The sequence below is a fragment of the Dermacentor andersoni genome, chromosome 6, assembly GCF_023375885.2.
Source record: "Dermacentor andersoni chromosome 6, qqDerAnde1_hic_scaffold, whole genome shotgun sequence".
NCBI classification, from domain to species: Eukaryota; Metazoa; Arthropoda; class Arachnida; order Ixodida; family Ixodidae; genus Dermacentor; species Dermacentor andersoni.
The window spans coordinates 80,899,460-80,915,842 of NC_092819.1; the positions used below are offsets into that span (position 1 = coordinate 80,899,460).

General features: G+C 46.4%; 1 protein-coding gene and 1 non-coding gene across 3 annotated transcripts in view; one reads left to right on the forward strand and one right to left on the reverse strand.

Moving 5' to 3' along the window:
• The window catches only part of Lmpt (four and a half LIM domains protein limpet), a 423,205-nt gene that overhangs the window by 392,735 nt on the left and 14,087 nt on the right, over positions 1-16,383 (forward strand). For both annotated transcript variants that reach the window (XM_050171203.3, XM_050171202.3), the window contains exons 6-7: positions 5,027-5,227; positions 14,596-14,770. In XM_050171203.3, coding sequence (XP_050027160.2) covers positions 5,027-5,227; positions 14,596-14,770 — 376 coding nt within the window. The remainder of the gene's footprint in view (positions 1-5,026; positions 5,228-14,595; positions 14,771-16,383) is intronic.
• Positions 128-200, reverse strand: TRNAS-UGA (transfer RNA serine (anticodon UGA)). Its single transcript has one exon. It is a non-coding gene; the product is annotated as a tRNA-Ser (tRNA).

Here is a 16,383-nt window from a genome sequence, read left to right on the forward strand (position 1 = left end):
TTAGTCATATCACGAGAAGCCAACAAACACTGACACCAAGGACAACATAGGGGAAATTACTTGTGCCTAATAAATGAAATAAAGAAACGATAAATTAATGGAAATTAAAGTGGATGAAGAAACAACTTGCCGCAGGTGGGAACCGAGCCCACAACCTTCGCATTTCACGTGCGATGCTCTACCAATTGAGCTACCGCGGCGCTGTTTCCCCATCCACTTTCTTGGGTATTTATGTGTCCTAGTAGAACCCTGGGAGTGTTAGCCAGCGCCACCACTCACAGACCTTGGCGGCGGACGTGGAACGTCCTTCTTGCCGCAGGCGTCACGAGAACGTAATCTTTTTGGGTGAAGGCAACGGGTCAATAAATCCACATATGCTACCTGAAGGCATCAATGTAGCCGGATTCGAGACCCTCGTATGTAATAAACGAGAAGAAAGGGGGTTAACCGAGGGGCCCGATTTTTATTAGTCATATCACGAGAAGCCAACAAACACTGACACCAAGGACAACATAGGGGAAATTACTTGTGCTTAATAAATGAAATAAAGAAACGATAAATTAATGGAAATTAAAGTGGATGAAAAAACAACTTGCCGCAGGTGGGAACCGAGCCCACAACCTTCGCATTTCGCGTGCGATGCTCTACCAATTGAGCTACCGTGGCGCTGTTTCCCCATCCACTTTCTTGTGTATTTATGTGTCCTAGTAGAACCCTGGGAGTGTTAGCCAGCGCCACTACTCACAGACCTTGGCGGCGGACGCGGAACGTCCTTTTTGCCGCAGGCGTCACGAGAACGCGATCTTTTTGGGTGAAGGCAACTGGTCAATAAACCCACATATGCTGCCTGAATGCATCAATGTAGCCGGATTCGAGACCCTCGTATTTTATAAATGAGAAGAAAGTGGGTTAAGCGAGGGGCCCGATTTTTATTAGTAATATCACGAGAAGCCAGAAACACGGCCTCTCGCTTGGGCCGATCCCGTAGGCAGTGTACAGCCACGCCAAAGAAATGTCATCATTTTCAAGTTTCTGTTATTGTTTCGCACTTTTATTATTTAAGTCTGAGAAGATTTAATATCATAGGCACGCGCTGTCGGTGTTTTATTTAATGACATTTGTTCGTGGGTTCATTCTCAAAATTTCGAGGAATAACTTTGTCAAGAATTTGAGACAACGTGTGTGCAACTATAGTCATCGAATGGTGTGGCAGGATAACCCGCATACACCGCATGTCATGTAGCGAGGCGTGGCATCACATACGCCTAAATATATGCGGAATTTTTCGCTCACGGACAACTCCGCCGACGCCGACACCGGATTTTCGGCGACACGGGACCCTTAACGCTATCGCGCTAATAAAAACAAAAGCACATGCATTACTAACAGTGCAAAACAAACTGGTCCGCGCATTTTGAGTCTTCGAACCGAAATAAGAAGCTTTAGTTTTCTTTTCTTCTGCTGGGACTTCACCTACATATAAGGGGTCCCCTTAAGGTCACAAACTGATCGCGTTGTGGTTGCGATGTCGACACGGTCTATAGGCGTGCTGTTACACCTCAGCAATAACAGGTTTTTCTGCAAAAAGGTCGGCAATAATATTTTGGAACGCACTATACAGCCACACGAAATATTATCTCGAATCTTTCGTACTTATTTTATGAGCGTCAAATTTTATTTCACGTGTTATTGAGCTGGTATCACTTGCTCGGCGATAACACTAAAGTTTCCACTGTCGTTTCACTCCGGCTTTGTTTAAGATGTCTTATTGGCAATTAACTAGAGCGCGAATCAGAGCTGAGTGAATGTAAGAACACTCTTTTGCTTTGATTTAGGTGCACGGTAAAGAGCCGCAGGTGGCCCAAAGGAATCCTAACCCCCGCCCCCCTCCCCCCGCTTTTTTTTCCTTCCCCTACAACGTCCCTGATAGCACACAGCGCAATTTGAGGACGTTAAGCGCCACGAGTTAATCGATGACCTTGCAGTCTCATAGATAGCTCATATACGCCTGTGTCTGCTCGAATAAAAGCAAGAAGAAGAAAAAAAAGGCAGGTGCTTTCACAACGAATGTTTTGTAATAACATTGGCATGCGCCCGATTGCCCGCTTGGGCTACGCGATTAAACTGCCAAGCTTGGGCCTGCAAGTCTCAAAGTCTAGCTTGAGCCCGTAAGTGGGAACATTAATTTTTTTTTCTGTTGTATAATCGTGCCTTAAAAAGATATTGAAGCCCGTAGCTTAATAGGATCAGGCCGAAATATTCGGCGCGGCGAGTTTTGAGAGCGAGTTAAAATGAGCCAAGGCGAGAGTTTTTTATCTTCAAGGTATAGTATAGATCGATGCGTGATGATGCGGTGTCTTTTATTTTGCACCCATTAATTTTAAAGAAAAGAAATGCGGGGCAAGCATTTTTTGGGAGGGAGTGGGGAACACGGACGTCTAAGTAATTTAGTGTGAGACTACGTGCACTGAAGTTCTGCACTGAGTTTGCACAAGCTCAGTGGTCTGGCGTCGGACTCCACTTGCTATGTAGGATTTAGCTAATCGGTTCTGCGGAAGCCCGCGAAGTGGAGGAAGGCTCACTAAGGAATAAACTGACATCAATCCGAGTGCTTCTTTGCGACTTTGTGTACAGTCAGCAGGATGATAATTTTCTCCTTTCACGCTTCGTAGGATATCTGTACATTACACTTACTCCATAACCGGATTTGCACGTTTTGATATTAACAGTCCATATCCTCGGTTTCCTGATCCTTTAAAGGAAACAGTGTAATTCTGGGTACAACAACGAATGCGCTGAACCTTCAAGTGCAGGGCAAACTCTTAGTTATAGCCATGGCCGTTGGAAACACTGGGATTTATTTGTCCTAATATCATGAATGCTAGTGTCCGCTTGTGCAGACGGTGTATATACAACGCTCATGTAGTCTTCGAGCTGTTAGAATAGTTGGTTGTACGCATACGCATAAGGCACCTTCTCGTTTGAAACGTCCACGCCACTTGGTTATCAAAACGTTCTTCAACACATTACGTCATCGCGAGCACGTTGTAGGGTGATTGATTACCGGTTGCACATGAACCATCACGGAACGTGCAAAGGTGCCGCATGCTCATTCTTTCGAACTAGAGCTGGAATCGGGCTCCGATTCTGCAACGTTGCACAAGTTTGCCACGTTTCTTTCCCTTGAAGCACTCTATGTTATTAACTGTGGGAGTTTAGGTACTCCAGCAGAACTTGTTCTTGGGTTAGTCTTTGTATATGCTTGCTAAACATGCTGTTTCTGGCGCAAAGTGTGTAACATTAAAAAAACGGAGACAGGTATGAGAAAGAGGAGCGCCAGCTACCAACTGTTTACTAACGGTCAAAGTTATAAAACAAGGTAGACTTCACTCTGCTGGGCATGCTTGGAAACCTTCCTTGTTTCGTATCTCTGACTGTGAATAAATAGCTAGTAGTTGTCGCGCCTCTGGTTCTTACCTGTCTCCCCCTTTCTTTTCATCTTTTGTTCTTTGCGACAGAAATAACATGTATAGCAAGCATGTAGGAGTTAAGGAAGAGCAATCGGTACTCGTAGATAACCCAGAAGAACTTGCAGCTGGCCTTCTCCATCCTTCTCGGCAAACTGGCAATCCTTCTTGGCAAACCTCTTCAGAACGCGAGAAGACGCCCTGACATGCACGCACGCTTTCACACACACACACACACACACACACACACACACACACACACACACACACACACACACACACACACACACACACACACACACGCACACGCACACGCACACACACACACACACACACACACACACACACGTGCGCACACACACACACACACACACACACACACACACACACACACACACACACACACACACACACACACACACACACACACACACACACACACACACACACACGCGCGCGCGCGCGCGCGCGCGCGCTAGAAAGGAATCTTCTTTAACATAGAACGCCTGTATGTAAAAGGGAGTTCTTTTTCTTTCGAGTGTTTCTGTGTGTGAGTGCATGTGAGCGTGCGTGCGTGCGCGTGTGCGTGTGAGGGGGTTTCGTACGCTCCGAAGCTGTTACCAAAATGATACTCCGAAAATTTCTGGTAGATGGTATACTATTGTTGGAATTTAATGATAGCCGTTTCTATATTCCTTTCCGTGCCCATAACCAATTAAAATTGCTGTGACCTGACGTCGTGCTTTCTGCATTTAGTGTACGACAGCTCACTTCGCGTTCTAGTGTGTCTTATATGACATCTGTTGCGATTTGAATTTACTGTGTGCGAGCTGACTTTCCGGCTAATGTGTCGAGAGCTTTCTCTTCTACATTGATCCAAGGTCACTTTATGCTCAAAAATTTTTTTTTGATAAAATTTGTGCGGTGAAGTGTTTTATTGATTTCACGTCATCCGGTCGTCTTACTTTCCCGTTAGTACCTTCCTTTCTTGAAGGTTCCGGCTTGTTATGTCCTCTGTAGCATATATCTGTTTCATGAGAAAACTATTAGCCGGCACCGCCTAAACGCGCCGACATCTCCTAGGTATCACACACACACACACACACACACACACACACACACACACACACACACACACACACACACACACACACACACACACGCACACACACACACACACACACACACACACACAAACATACATACATATATATATATATATATATATATATATATATATATATATATATATATATATATATATATGTATATTCTAAGGGAAGGAAAGCGTAGTAAGGGCGGCAGAAAGTTATGCGGGCGGATGAGATTAAGAAGTTTGCAGGGACAACGTGGCCACAATTAGTACATGACCGGGGTAGTTGGAGAAGTATGGGAGAGGCCTTTGCCCTGCAGTGGGCATAACCAGGCTGATGATATATATATATATATATATATATAGCGAGCAAGATACTCGTCGCCTGCAAGAAATGCGCGCACAAAAAGAGACAGAGAGAGATGAATGACAGCTGACCTAGTGTCTTTATTTTCCCGCATTGCAGCTCGTGTTTTCCGGCGAATACACGAAGGCCATGAACAAGGACTGGCACTCGAGCCACTTCTGCTGCTGGCAGTGCGACGACTCGCTCACCGGCCAGCGGTACGTGCTGCGTGATGAGCACCCGTACTGCGTCCGCTGCTACGAGCAGGTGTTCGCAAACTCGTGCGAGGAGTGCTCCAAGGCCATCGGCATCGACTCCAAGGTGCGTTGCTGTGGTTCTCGTGCGCCTCATTTGGTCGGTCGAAACAGAGTTTAATACGAAGCGAGTGACGTACTAAACCAACAGACCAAAGCACAGTGTATTACACCAGTGAACGACTTTCGGGTTTCTAGAAAGGTCCAGTTGAAAGTTATTTTATTGGTCTTAGATATTGATATTGGTCATAGCGGAGGGCTCCAGAATAATGCAGAACGTGTAAAGTTTTCGGCGGATGACCGTCCTTTCTTTTTCCTTCATCCATGGGCTGCGTTTTTACACTGAAGCTATTCTAGTGCGACTAGAAACGCTTAAAAACACTGTACGCTTGTTTTCGCGGTTTTATAGGAAGGAAACTAGGAAACTAGGCCGTGTTTCGAAAGTTTGAAGTGTTTACTTAAGTTACTCGTATGCTTTGAAAATAACTACTGAATACCCGTTTTCTTCAAATTTTAATGCGTTATACAAGGCGCGTAGGTGATTTTCTCGCAGTCCTTGGTGAACTATGCGAAGCACGTTGTGCATATTTTGTTCTAGTAGGGATCATGGTACCGGTGAAACGATGTTTAATCTGCGCAGTTGAATCACATGCTCTGTATAAAATTACCGATTCAAGCGTTTCAGAGTGCCGCATCCCTCTTATCCGTAATGTTTTCCAGAGTCCTTAAAGCGCTGTATATCACACAAAGTTTCAATTCTGTGGATATGGGGGCACTTTAGGTGTAACATGTGGCGAAATTTTAACGTTTCTGGCTTAATTAGATTAGCTTCAAATAATTACTGAACCCTGGATTTGGCTCTTTTTTCTCATGTTTTATGAGGATCGTAGTTGGTTTCTCCGGCACCCTCGGTGAACTATACGAGGCACATTGTTTATGTTTCACGAAAATAAGTGGAATATTGTGGCTGGTTCATATATGACAAGCAGCAGCGCTAACTACACCAGCGTGAAGGAAAAGATCAAAACATAAGCGCTGACTTCAGGTTTATTCGACAACGGCATGGATATAGAAACAAACGCACACCATGTGTGTGTACGCGAAGTTCAAAGTGTGTAGGTTAACTGCTATGTTTGCAGTAAATTACGCATCTAAGCGATCCGGACCGTATTAGTGTGTTTCAGGAGTGGGGTAAACTTTGGTGCGGTTTACTGGCATAACCACAAATGTCACCGAGATCAAACTCAGCGAAAACGGGGGGACTACTCTACCAAATCAGTGTGCGAATGTTAATACGCGTGGATCAAAAGCAGTCTGTGTAAAATATTACTTTAGCAAGTGCTCGAAAGCGCTGAATGGCCATTTCCCGCTGTTTCCCCGTGCGAAGGGGAAACTCTATGTTAGATCAAGTTTTTATTTTGTGAAAATATTGGGCACGTTAGGGGTTATATGTAGGAAAAGTTCAAAGTGTATGGTTTAACTTCAGCTCTTGCCAACGAATTAGATAAACAAGTGCGCCGGACAGAGCGTTATGAGTGTACTTAGCGAGGGGTGCAAAATCTAGACCGGCGTCCTGGCATAAATATAAATGCCACCAGCATGAAACTTAGCAAAATGGGAGGTTTACTATGGCAAATCGGTTTGTGAAGATAAATGCTTGTAGATAAAATACCGTCTTTGCAAAAACGGTTAAGCAACTGTTCGAAGGTATCATACGGTCGTTTTTAGCTACCTGTATGTTTCGAAATGTCCTATGGAAACTCTGTATTACGCCAAGTTTACGTTTCGTGGCAATGGGAAGGTATGTTAAGTGTAACGTGTAGCGAAACTTCAGGGTTTCTGGTTTAATCAAGACCGTTGTAAATAATTGCCGGACCCTCGTTTTTTTTATTTTATATGTTATACGAGGTCCGTAGTGCGTTTCTACGGTGTCCTCGGTGAATTTATCGAGTAACATTATTTATGGTTGGAGAAAGTAGAGGCCATGTTATTAATCAAATAATGAAATAATTGATGTAATAATTAATTTTTTACTGTCAGCATACACGCCAGAACAAGGGTTGCTATTTCTGGGCACAAGCAGAAATGACCAAAACGAAGCCGTGCCAGCAAAACAAGTGCTTTCCCAGAATAATATTTGAAACAGTGTCATATACCTGCAGAAAAAGATAAAAGCAACCTAATGCAAACTAGAATGTCTTTAGGTTCATGCAGAACAAAGTTACTACAACAAACCATTTCGAAGGTGTATTTACACCATGGATTCACTCAACGAATTTTACAACATTGCAATTAACATTGAAGCTACGAATTTTGTTAAAATATTATGCATGTCGACATAATTTTGACGGCTTATTCCAGGCATCCACAGTCCTTACAGGGACAAAAATTAAAGAAAAGTTATTCTATGCATTTCGAGATGCCATGTGCTTGGCGGGCTTTGTACGTGGCCTCTGATGTACTCAGTGCAGCTCAGTGTTAAAAATCTTGTAAATGTCCACTTTGGAATAGCCATGCCAATATCTGTTAAAAAAAGTCTACTAATCTGCTTCCTCTGGTGTACAATCGGAATTGGATGACGTGCAGGCAATGTTTTGTTCAAATTGTGTGAGTTCATCGCGGCCTTTGTAATAAAGTACGTATGCAAGCGTTGTGGATCGCTAGGAGCGCGTTTTACGAGCGGCGCAGGTTTCATCCCGTGGCGCTACAAAATTACAAACGCTGTTCTGGGAGAAGTATGAAAGCGACCGAGACCAAATTTAGCAAAATGAGAAGAAACCTACGCCGAATCTGTATGCGAAGTCAAATGCGCGTTTACCAAACACATTCCTTGCGAAACATTTCTTCGAAAAGTGTTACAAAGCGCTGTATGCGGGTCACATATTCAAGTGTGGGGTTTAACTTCAGGTCACTGAAATTCTTACTGTGACGGCCGAAGGCAACAGGGGGGCTTCGCTTGGAAATCGGACTTTGATTCTGCAAGCTTAAACAAGTCTGGCGACTCTGGCGCCATCTCGTAGCGATCGTCGCTGCAGAGCTCGTCTTGCGCGACACTACGCTTTTCTTGTGACGCTTTCGCCATACCCTCCTCCTCCACTTTTGGCCTCATGGTTTCAATGCAACCTCCTCCTCCGCTTTCCTCCTCTCGCTTTCTTCGATATCGCCAAATGGGGGGTGGCTGCGTATGCCGCGGCTGCGCGCACCCTATCTTGAAACCGTTCTTCGGCGGGGACAGAGTGTGCCGAGTGCGGGTAGCTTCGTGTGTGCTGTGTTCTCGCCGCTTTGTTCCCATGAAAGAACGTGGCCTCAAAGGCCAATGCGCTCGCTGCTGCTGCCGCGCTTTCTCAGTCCAGCGTTTTGACAGTGAGTGTGGGTGGTCATCGAGTCAGATGTATTCATGTTCGCTTGTGCGCACGTCATTATGCTTGGTAATTTAGTTATTAAGCGAATTGGTACCAATCTAAACGGTCAATAAAACTACTTTCCCTACTTTGTGTAGCTGTGTATAAATTTGCTATCGCAATCGATGCTTTTCCTTGAGGGTGAAACTGCGACATTCTTTTTTTGCAATCCGGAAAGCTGCGCATGGCGTGGTAGAGCACGACCGCGCGCGTCTTCTTTTGGATGTAATCTGTGGTGGCTGCAAAGGTTGGCAACCCGAGATAGCTCATGGCTTCGTGAGCGCTGTCTTCTCGCGCGCCTGGTGCTCCTGGTACACGTTGAAGCGAGAGGAGGAACCAAGGGCAATTTCCTCGCCGCTGTTGCAGCTGTTGTCGCCGCCGCTGTTGCATAAAGAAAAAAAAATAGGCAGTGTCGTCCCAAGCTGACGCTCTGAAAGCGCTGAAGGCGTTTCAGAACGCTCGCCCAATGAGGAGCACCGCCAGCTGTGTCACAGGCGTCGCACTTCGTTGGTGCACTAGATGAGACCAAACGAAACGGTGGCGTTTGTAACTTGCAGTTTGCTGTCGGTACCGCTCAGACCCCTGCGTGCAGGCCACGGCGTGGCACGCGCACAGCTGCTCAGCGTGAACGTTGATGTGTGTGTGCACAACGCTTATGCCAGCGGCGATAGCCAGAACGCTTATCCTCGTTCCGACAGATCCGATTGAGCGGTGCGCTACATTGGGTTCACTTGGCTTCGTCTCTTTTGCAGCCAAAACGCACCGTGCACCTCTGGAAACCTTCAAATCACGCATGCCGCGCATGCGTTTAAGGACCGTGACAAAGCCGCGGCGCTGACGGTGACGGCGCGAATGCATCGCGAGCGTCCGGATAATTGCAATATAAGGAGGTTTTAAAAAAATCTTTTTTAAACCTCGTTGTTGCAATCACACTGAAAAAAAAAATCACGCTAGAACTCCTCTTGGAGTTGTCCAAGTGTGCGTAAGCTTGTGCCACTTGCTCACCTCCATGCAGCCCGGCGTCATTCTCAATGTTATGAAACGCGATCCGATCAGTAAAAAACTGATCAGTCCTAATAAATCGTTATCAAGCTTATCGAATTAGATACGACCCTTATCAACCATCATCGGACTTGATCCCATCTTTATCAACCCTTATCAATCGGTATCAGACTTAACGCAATCGATCCGATCCATATCAATTCCTACCTGACCTTACCAACCGTATTGGACATAATCCAACCCTTTTCAACTCCAATCGGTTCCTATCAACCTTATCGGACTTTATCCCACCCTTATCAACCGTTATCAGTGCTTATTAGCATTATCATAGTTGATCCGATCAATATAAGCCCCTTATCGCTCGTTATCACCTGATCTATCTGCGTCAAAATACTGTCAACCGTGATGAGGCCCGTATAACAAATCATCACTCCTTATCCTTATCAAGTCACTGACTGCTTATGTCTGTGTTTGTGCGACGTGAAGCGCGTGAGCCCTCAAAGATCGGTGGCATTTTGGTCGGTGAAGGAACGCCCCAACGGAAGGCACATCCCGCGTCCGGATGTGACGTGTTAGGTACTAAATTTCGCAGTATCGGAATTTTCCTGATGTCTACAATGCAAGTCGGGTCTACATGTGGTCCCAGGATCTCTGGATTACAAGTGGCTTCAATTGCAGATTACGTAAACTGGACCCCACGTTACGGCTACAACTGCCATCTAGCCTTCCCCGCGGCGAAGCAACCTTGTTGTGTCGCTTGTGGCTGGGAGTGGCGTTCACGAACGCATACTCCTACCGTATGGGAATGGCCGAGAGCCCGATGTGCGACTCCTGTGGGTGCGAGGAGACCATCGAGCACCTATTGTGTACCTGCCCTCGCTACGATGTCCAACACCTCTCTCTGCGGACAACTTTACGCAGACTGGACTCGAGATCTTTCACCGAGTCAAATATACTCGGACCGTGGCCACACCCGTCACTGACTCGAAAAGCGATTCGTGCACTAGTGCGGTACTTGAAGTGCACGGGCTTAACAGACCGTTTATAGTGTCCTTGTGTATGGTGTCGCTCCCACACGTACTCAGTGCTTCCTCTCTCCCTTTCTTCCTCTTTCTATTCCCCTTTCCCCCACCCACAGTGTAGGGTAGCAAACCGGATGCTGTTCTGGTTGACCTCCCTGCCTTTCCTACCCTTGTTTTCTCTCTCTCTCTCTCTCTCTTGTTTTTTTCCATCATTACCAAATATTTCAAGAAAGCCTTCAAAGAAACAATGTTTTATACATTATTTTCCTTTATAGTGATTCGTGTCAAGTGACTGACATGTTTCCTCGTTAGGTAGGCATAGAAATGCTTACGCATTGACAAAGTGACTCACCAACCCAGCCTTGTGGAAGTGAAGATCCAGTAAAGCCGTGGAAAACCGCCACTTTTTAGATACGATATAATTATAGGTCCATGAAGCGAAAAATCCGGCATTAACATCCTATGGTACCAAAACCCACTTGACCAAGTGGTGACGTCGCGTTTGACCATAACGACGAAACGTGATTACGACATCACTTCAAACGTCGCGCGATGATGCCATCATACGAAAGGTCGATTGATGACGGCACCACACGAAAGGTGGCTTGACGACGTCAGCATGTCAAACGTTACGTTACGCGATAACGACGTCGTGACATCACAATGTTACGTGATGACGTCGTCGCTAAGAGATGATGACACCTGATGACGTCATGGGATGCCTTTTGGAGGAGCAGTATACTGTTCCATGTGAAGCAATATGCGTGGTGGTGAAGCAACCACCATGTGAAGCAATAAATTGAAATGGAACATGTCACACCTACGGAATATTTGCGCCGCCAAGTGGAGCAGTATTGATCCGAACTCAGTGACGTGTGAATCTTTTCGTGGAAACGTTGGCGGAAACCTCGCTTGCATACGTGCGCTCACAGCGGAAAATTCTAACTGGCCCTTGCGTAACGAGCTTATGGCGTAAGTTCCGAGCCGATGAGGAGATCAGTCTAAGTATACATCGACTTGCTTTCGCAAGAGAAATCTCATTTTCGTCAAGACGGTTTGCTAACTTCCCGAGCTTTTCTTTCCCTTGTATGTCCAAGTGCTGCTTTCTAATGAACTGATCACATTTGAGCAGGTTTTTTTTCTCTCTGTAAGTACACGGAAGAAGTATTTCCTATTTCGGGGAGTCGTGCAAACTGTTTCCTTCTTTCTCGCGGAATCAAATTCCTAGGAACCAGCTATGTACGGGCTCCGCCGCATTTATTCAACTCATCCTTCAAATCATTCATTCAAATCATATCACCGAAAGTACGCATGTAACACAGCTTTCACTGGAATACATCATGAAGCCATAGAGCGAGTGTTACAAAGCTGCTTTGCTTGCGCTTCAGTGCTGGCTGCGCTTCTCGTTAGGAACATTACCTCTTGAGGAAATGGCGTTTCCGGTGTCAGCTGTGCATAGTGCGCGTTCCGGTTTAACTTATTTCGAACGTGCGCGGAGTGCTTACACCTTTGACTTGGTGTCTTTGCCTATACGGGAGTGTTTATTGCTTCAACAGCAGTTGAACGCTTGGTGCTGGGTTTTCTTTCTTCATCCATGCATTCCGTTAGGCTGAGGACAACCATCTTCATCACCGTTATTCGGTCGTCGTCGACGATATTTTTGTCGCCGTCAGGCTGGCCCCTTCATGCCGAGCTTCACCATGGCCGTAAAGTGTAGAAAAGTAGCATTTTCACCAAAACCGCTGCGACTGGGATCTACGTATCTAAGGTGCAATTATAGAGGAAAACAGTTATTTGCTTCGCGCACATCTTGTGGATGGAACTGCATCATTTTGTGTGTGACATCCGCTGTAAACGAAGTTGCGGCCTCCGAAGTAGATAATTCCCATCCCGGGCCTCCAAAGCGACCCACAGAGGTTGAGAAACTTTTATTGTAGCAGCTAGTGAATGTGTGCGGTTTTACCGTTCACGCAAAGCAGAAGACAATCAATCAAGCGAAACATAATTGTGATCTACGCATTAAGGAAATTTTAATGTTGCAGTTAAATTAGTTCAGAGTCGAAGAAATCGCCGAGGTCTGTTTACCTTTATATTATTCTTCAAAAGAAGAAAAACATCACTGCCGGAGTATTTGTCCTCCTCTGCTGGGAATAAGGTGATATATCAAATCGTTTCACCTTGCTGAGTTCGCTACATAATACCGCAGAGTTTATGCACAAGTGTTGTTTTGCAGGCAGATATTTTGTTTTGTTTTTGTGTCTATTTTCAACTTGAGCGAGCTTGCGCGGGCTCTTTAGTGAAGAGCAAAGATAGGAAGGCCGGCGTTTTTATATTTACCATGCAGCTGAAATGAAGTAGCAAGTGCAGAGTAGAACCCGTCTGTAGCCAATAGATGTTAGCCATCTGCTGAGGCTGTGTTCAGACATAAATCCCACACGAGACAAGGTGCTTAGAGGTGGCATTATACGAACAAACAAGCCCGGAGACTACGCGCAGTTATTTAAGGACCGTAAATTCGACAGAGAGCTAATGCAGCTTTTACACACACACACACACACACACACACACGCACACACACACACACACACACACACACACACACACACACACACACACACACACACACACACACACACACACACACACGCACGCACACGCACACACACACGCACACGCACACACACACACACGCGCACACGCACACGCACACACACACACACACAGCTGTTTCCTTTCGCCCGCTCGGCAAGCGCCTCCTAGACAGCACAAAGCCTCTGCACTTCGATCCATGTCGTCATGCTACCTTTTCCGACTGCCACATAGTCTAATAGAGATGCTCCCGAGTAACCGCCTTTGTCACACCGGGAAATTTTGTTATAGGAGGCGTTGGCTCTGCTCCGTCGAGGAGTGCTCGTGCGGAGAGCGACGGGGACGTGGCGTCGCGGTGATGCCTTCTTCCCTCAAACAACACGTGTCGCGCTATCGCGGCAGCAGGTGTTCCCTTCCGCTCGCTCTGCTCCGTCAAGGCTCAGCTCGTGACATGGCGTCGCAGCCAATGGGAACTCCGTCGAGGCGCGCTCGCGACATGGCATCACTGCCAATGGCAATGCGAATTTAGGTGCGGCTTCACTGCTACAACCGAAGGACACCGGTTTTTCGCTCGATGGACCGTTTGACGCTTTCTCATCAATAACTCTTCAAGAAGCGTGCAGCCCGGTGAATCTTTCCTAAGCACTTTCTGGGAGATTTCGTAGAGGTCTTGTAGCACAGCTGGGGCTTGAGTGCTCCAAAGAGCGAGGCCGCGAGAAGTGCTCTTTTTACGAAACCATGTTGCCTCCGTATAGGAGATAAAATAGCAGCTTCGGTGCGCGACTTACCACCATATGATATACTTTAGTCTTTAGATTTGACCTGTCGCAGTGTTCTACTTTGGTCTTTAGATTTGTCCTGTTGCTCTCCTTTCCTCTTTCCTTTTTCCTCCCCTCCTTCCTATCTTCCATTTCTGTGTTGCTGTCACCTCCCTTCAGAAGAGTAGGCAGGCGTCGTGCCCCTTCCGGGGGCAGTTGCCAGCCTGCTCCTCGCTTTCCCTTTCCTTATAACTGTGTATATGTGTCCAAAACAAATAATAATAATATACGCTACCCTGGCGCAGTACAAATTGCGCAAAAGAATCCAGGCATTATTGTAGTCTTGTTGGCGACTCATAAAGTATGACGAAGTTTATGGGCATTCGAGAAAAAAAAAAAAAAAAACTAATCTCTCTAGTCTAAGATGACCATGTTGAAGCTTCCTATCCTAATCGCACACAATTGCTACAGCATACTGCTGAATAGTTTCCGTAAGAATGGTTTCCATGGAAGATTCCATAACAGGTTCGTATTTGCCATGGCGCATTGTGTCGTTCGGGGCACAAGGCGGGTTCCTGCGTTCGCGGTGTGACATACATATTGTTGTCGGGCGTGGCTCTCACCGCCCCCCTTCGATTCCGTGTCCTTCTCTTCGTCGCGCAGGACCTGTCCTACAAGGAGAAGCACTGGCACGAGGCGTGCTTCCTGTGCAGCAAATGCCGAGTGTCGCTGGTGGACAAGCCGTTCGGCTCCAAGGCCGAGAAGGTCTACTGCGCCGCCTGCTACGACGCCGCATTCGCGACCCGCTGCGATGGCTGCGGCGAGATCTTCCGCGCCGGTGCGTATACTCACTGACCGAGCTGCTCCTAACGAAAACCAAATGGCAAAGTTGCAGAGGCACGGAAGAACGCTGCTTGCCCCTAGGTGCCTACTGTTGTTGCTCGTCACAGTGATCTATTCACATTAGGTACATCGTCCCATAGTGTTACCTACGAGACTACCAGGGGGAACTCTGGCGCTGCGTTCGTTCAGCTACCGTAAGTATAATGGCTAGTACATGTGCTTGTGTCATTTTCGCCCTTGTAGCTTCAAAAGTTCTTTTTATTTAATTTATTGCGCTAAATTTTCCAGCGCTCACAGCCTTTTAAACGCAACAAGGCAATTGGTCCCTGCGTGCGAGCGTAATCATTGCGAATTGTGACATTTGTAACGCAACATGTTGTTGAATGTGATCAACTTGCGAAGTCACAAAACCAATTGAACTCAGAAGGACGAAGCGTAGACGAATCTATGTGTTAACCATCATTGTTGTGCGGATTTAACCATCGTACTTGCAGTTCCCGTCGAGACTAGCGCCATAATTCCCGCTAGTAAATTTTGTAGGAAAACCTATCCCCTTGATGGCACGAAAGTCCGCAAGCTAAAGCGTTCGCTATCATACCGGACAAAAATGAAAGAGACAGCAACAGAACAGCAGTGCAGCCAACTGTTGTTACTCGACTCTTCCAGCAGTGTACAACAGCGCCACCTGGGCTTCTCTTAGACCTGTATACTCGTAATCTAGATCAGTGCCAATGATCATAGCTCGGCGGCATGGCTTTCTGCCTTGTCCGACTGCGGGCACTTCCTCCTGGAAAATATAGCGATCGACAGTACACATTTTAAAGCTATGTAGAGTACGAGTTTTGCGAATGTACAGTCGTGAACGACGAAAACGTGATAATGTATTCGCCACGTGGAATCCGGCACGCTTCTTGTGTGGAGAAGCTTGCGCGCTTCTGTAGACAGTTAAGAACATGTGAATCACACGCTTACCCGCGCACATTTGGCTCGTAACTAGACGTAAGCAGCAGTATTGTTAGCGCGCCAAGATGCTACGGGGCGTGTATCAAGACATCCGGGCTTATATTGTAGCGTTTCAATCGGTCCAGACTGTATGCAAGAGTGTGCGCGTCAGCATCGTATAATTAAGGCACTTATTAGCGCGCTATAGTACATAGGGTGTCCAAGCGAACTTTAGACGACCAGTTCAACTTAAAAAAAAAATATAAATTTAAGGAAACACGGTGCGAGAAGTGGTTAAGACTTACGGTGTTCGGCGGTCAGACGTCTGACGACCGAACGCGGCAGATCTTATAAATGTGCCTTGCACCAAGCTTCTAAATATTTTTTTTCGCGTTGTACAGCTCCGCTAACGTTAGCTGGGACAGACAGTAAAGCAGCAACCATTTATCCTAGCTAATCTTTAGCCCTATTGTTGTGACTATTGTTGAACCATGAGCGACGCCGCATCTGTTATGATCAGTACAGTTTAGAAAATGACGTTATGAAAGGTCTTTTCTCATGCCTCGGTAAAATAGGGAACAACTAGCGTATACTTCAGCTAACGCTACCGTTCTCTTACCTGTTGACGCTGGACCGGCCCTGACACACACACACACACACACACAC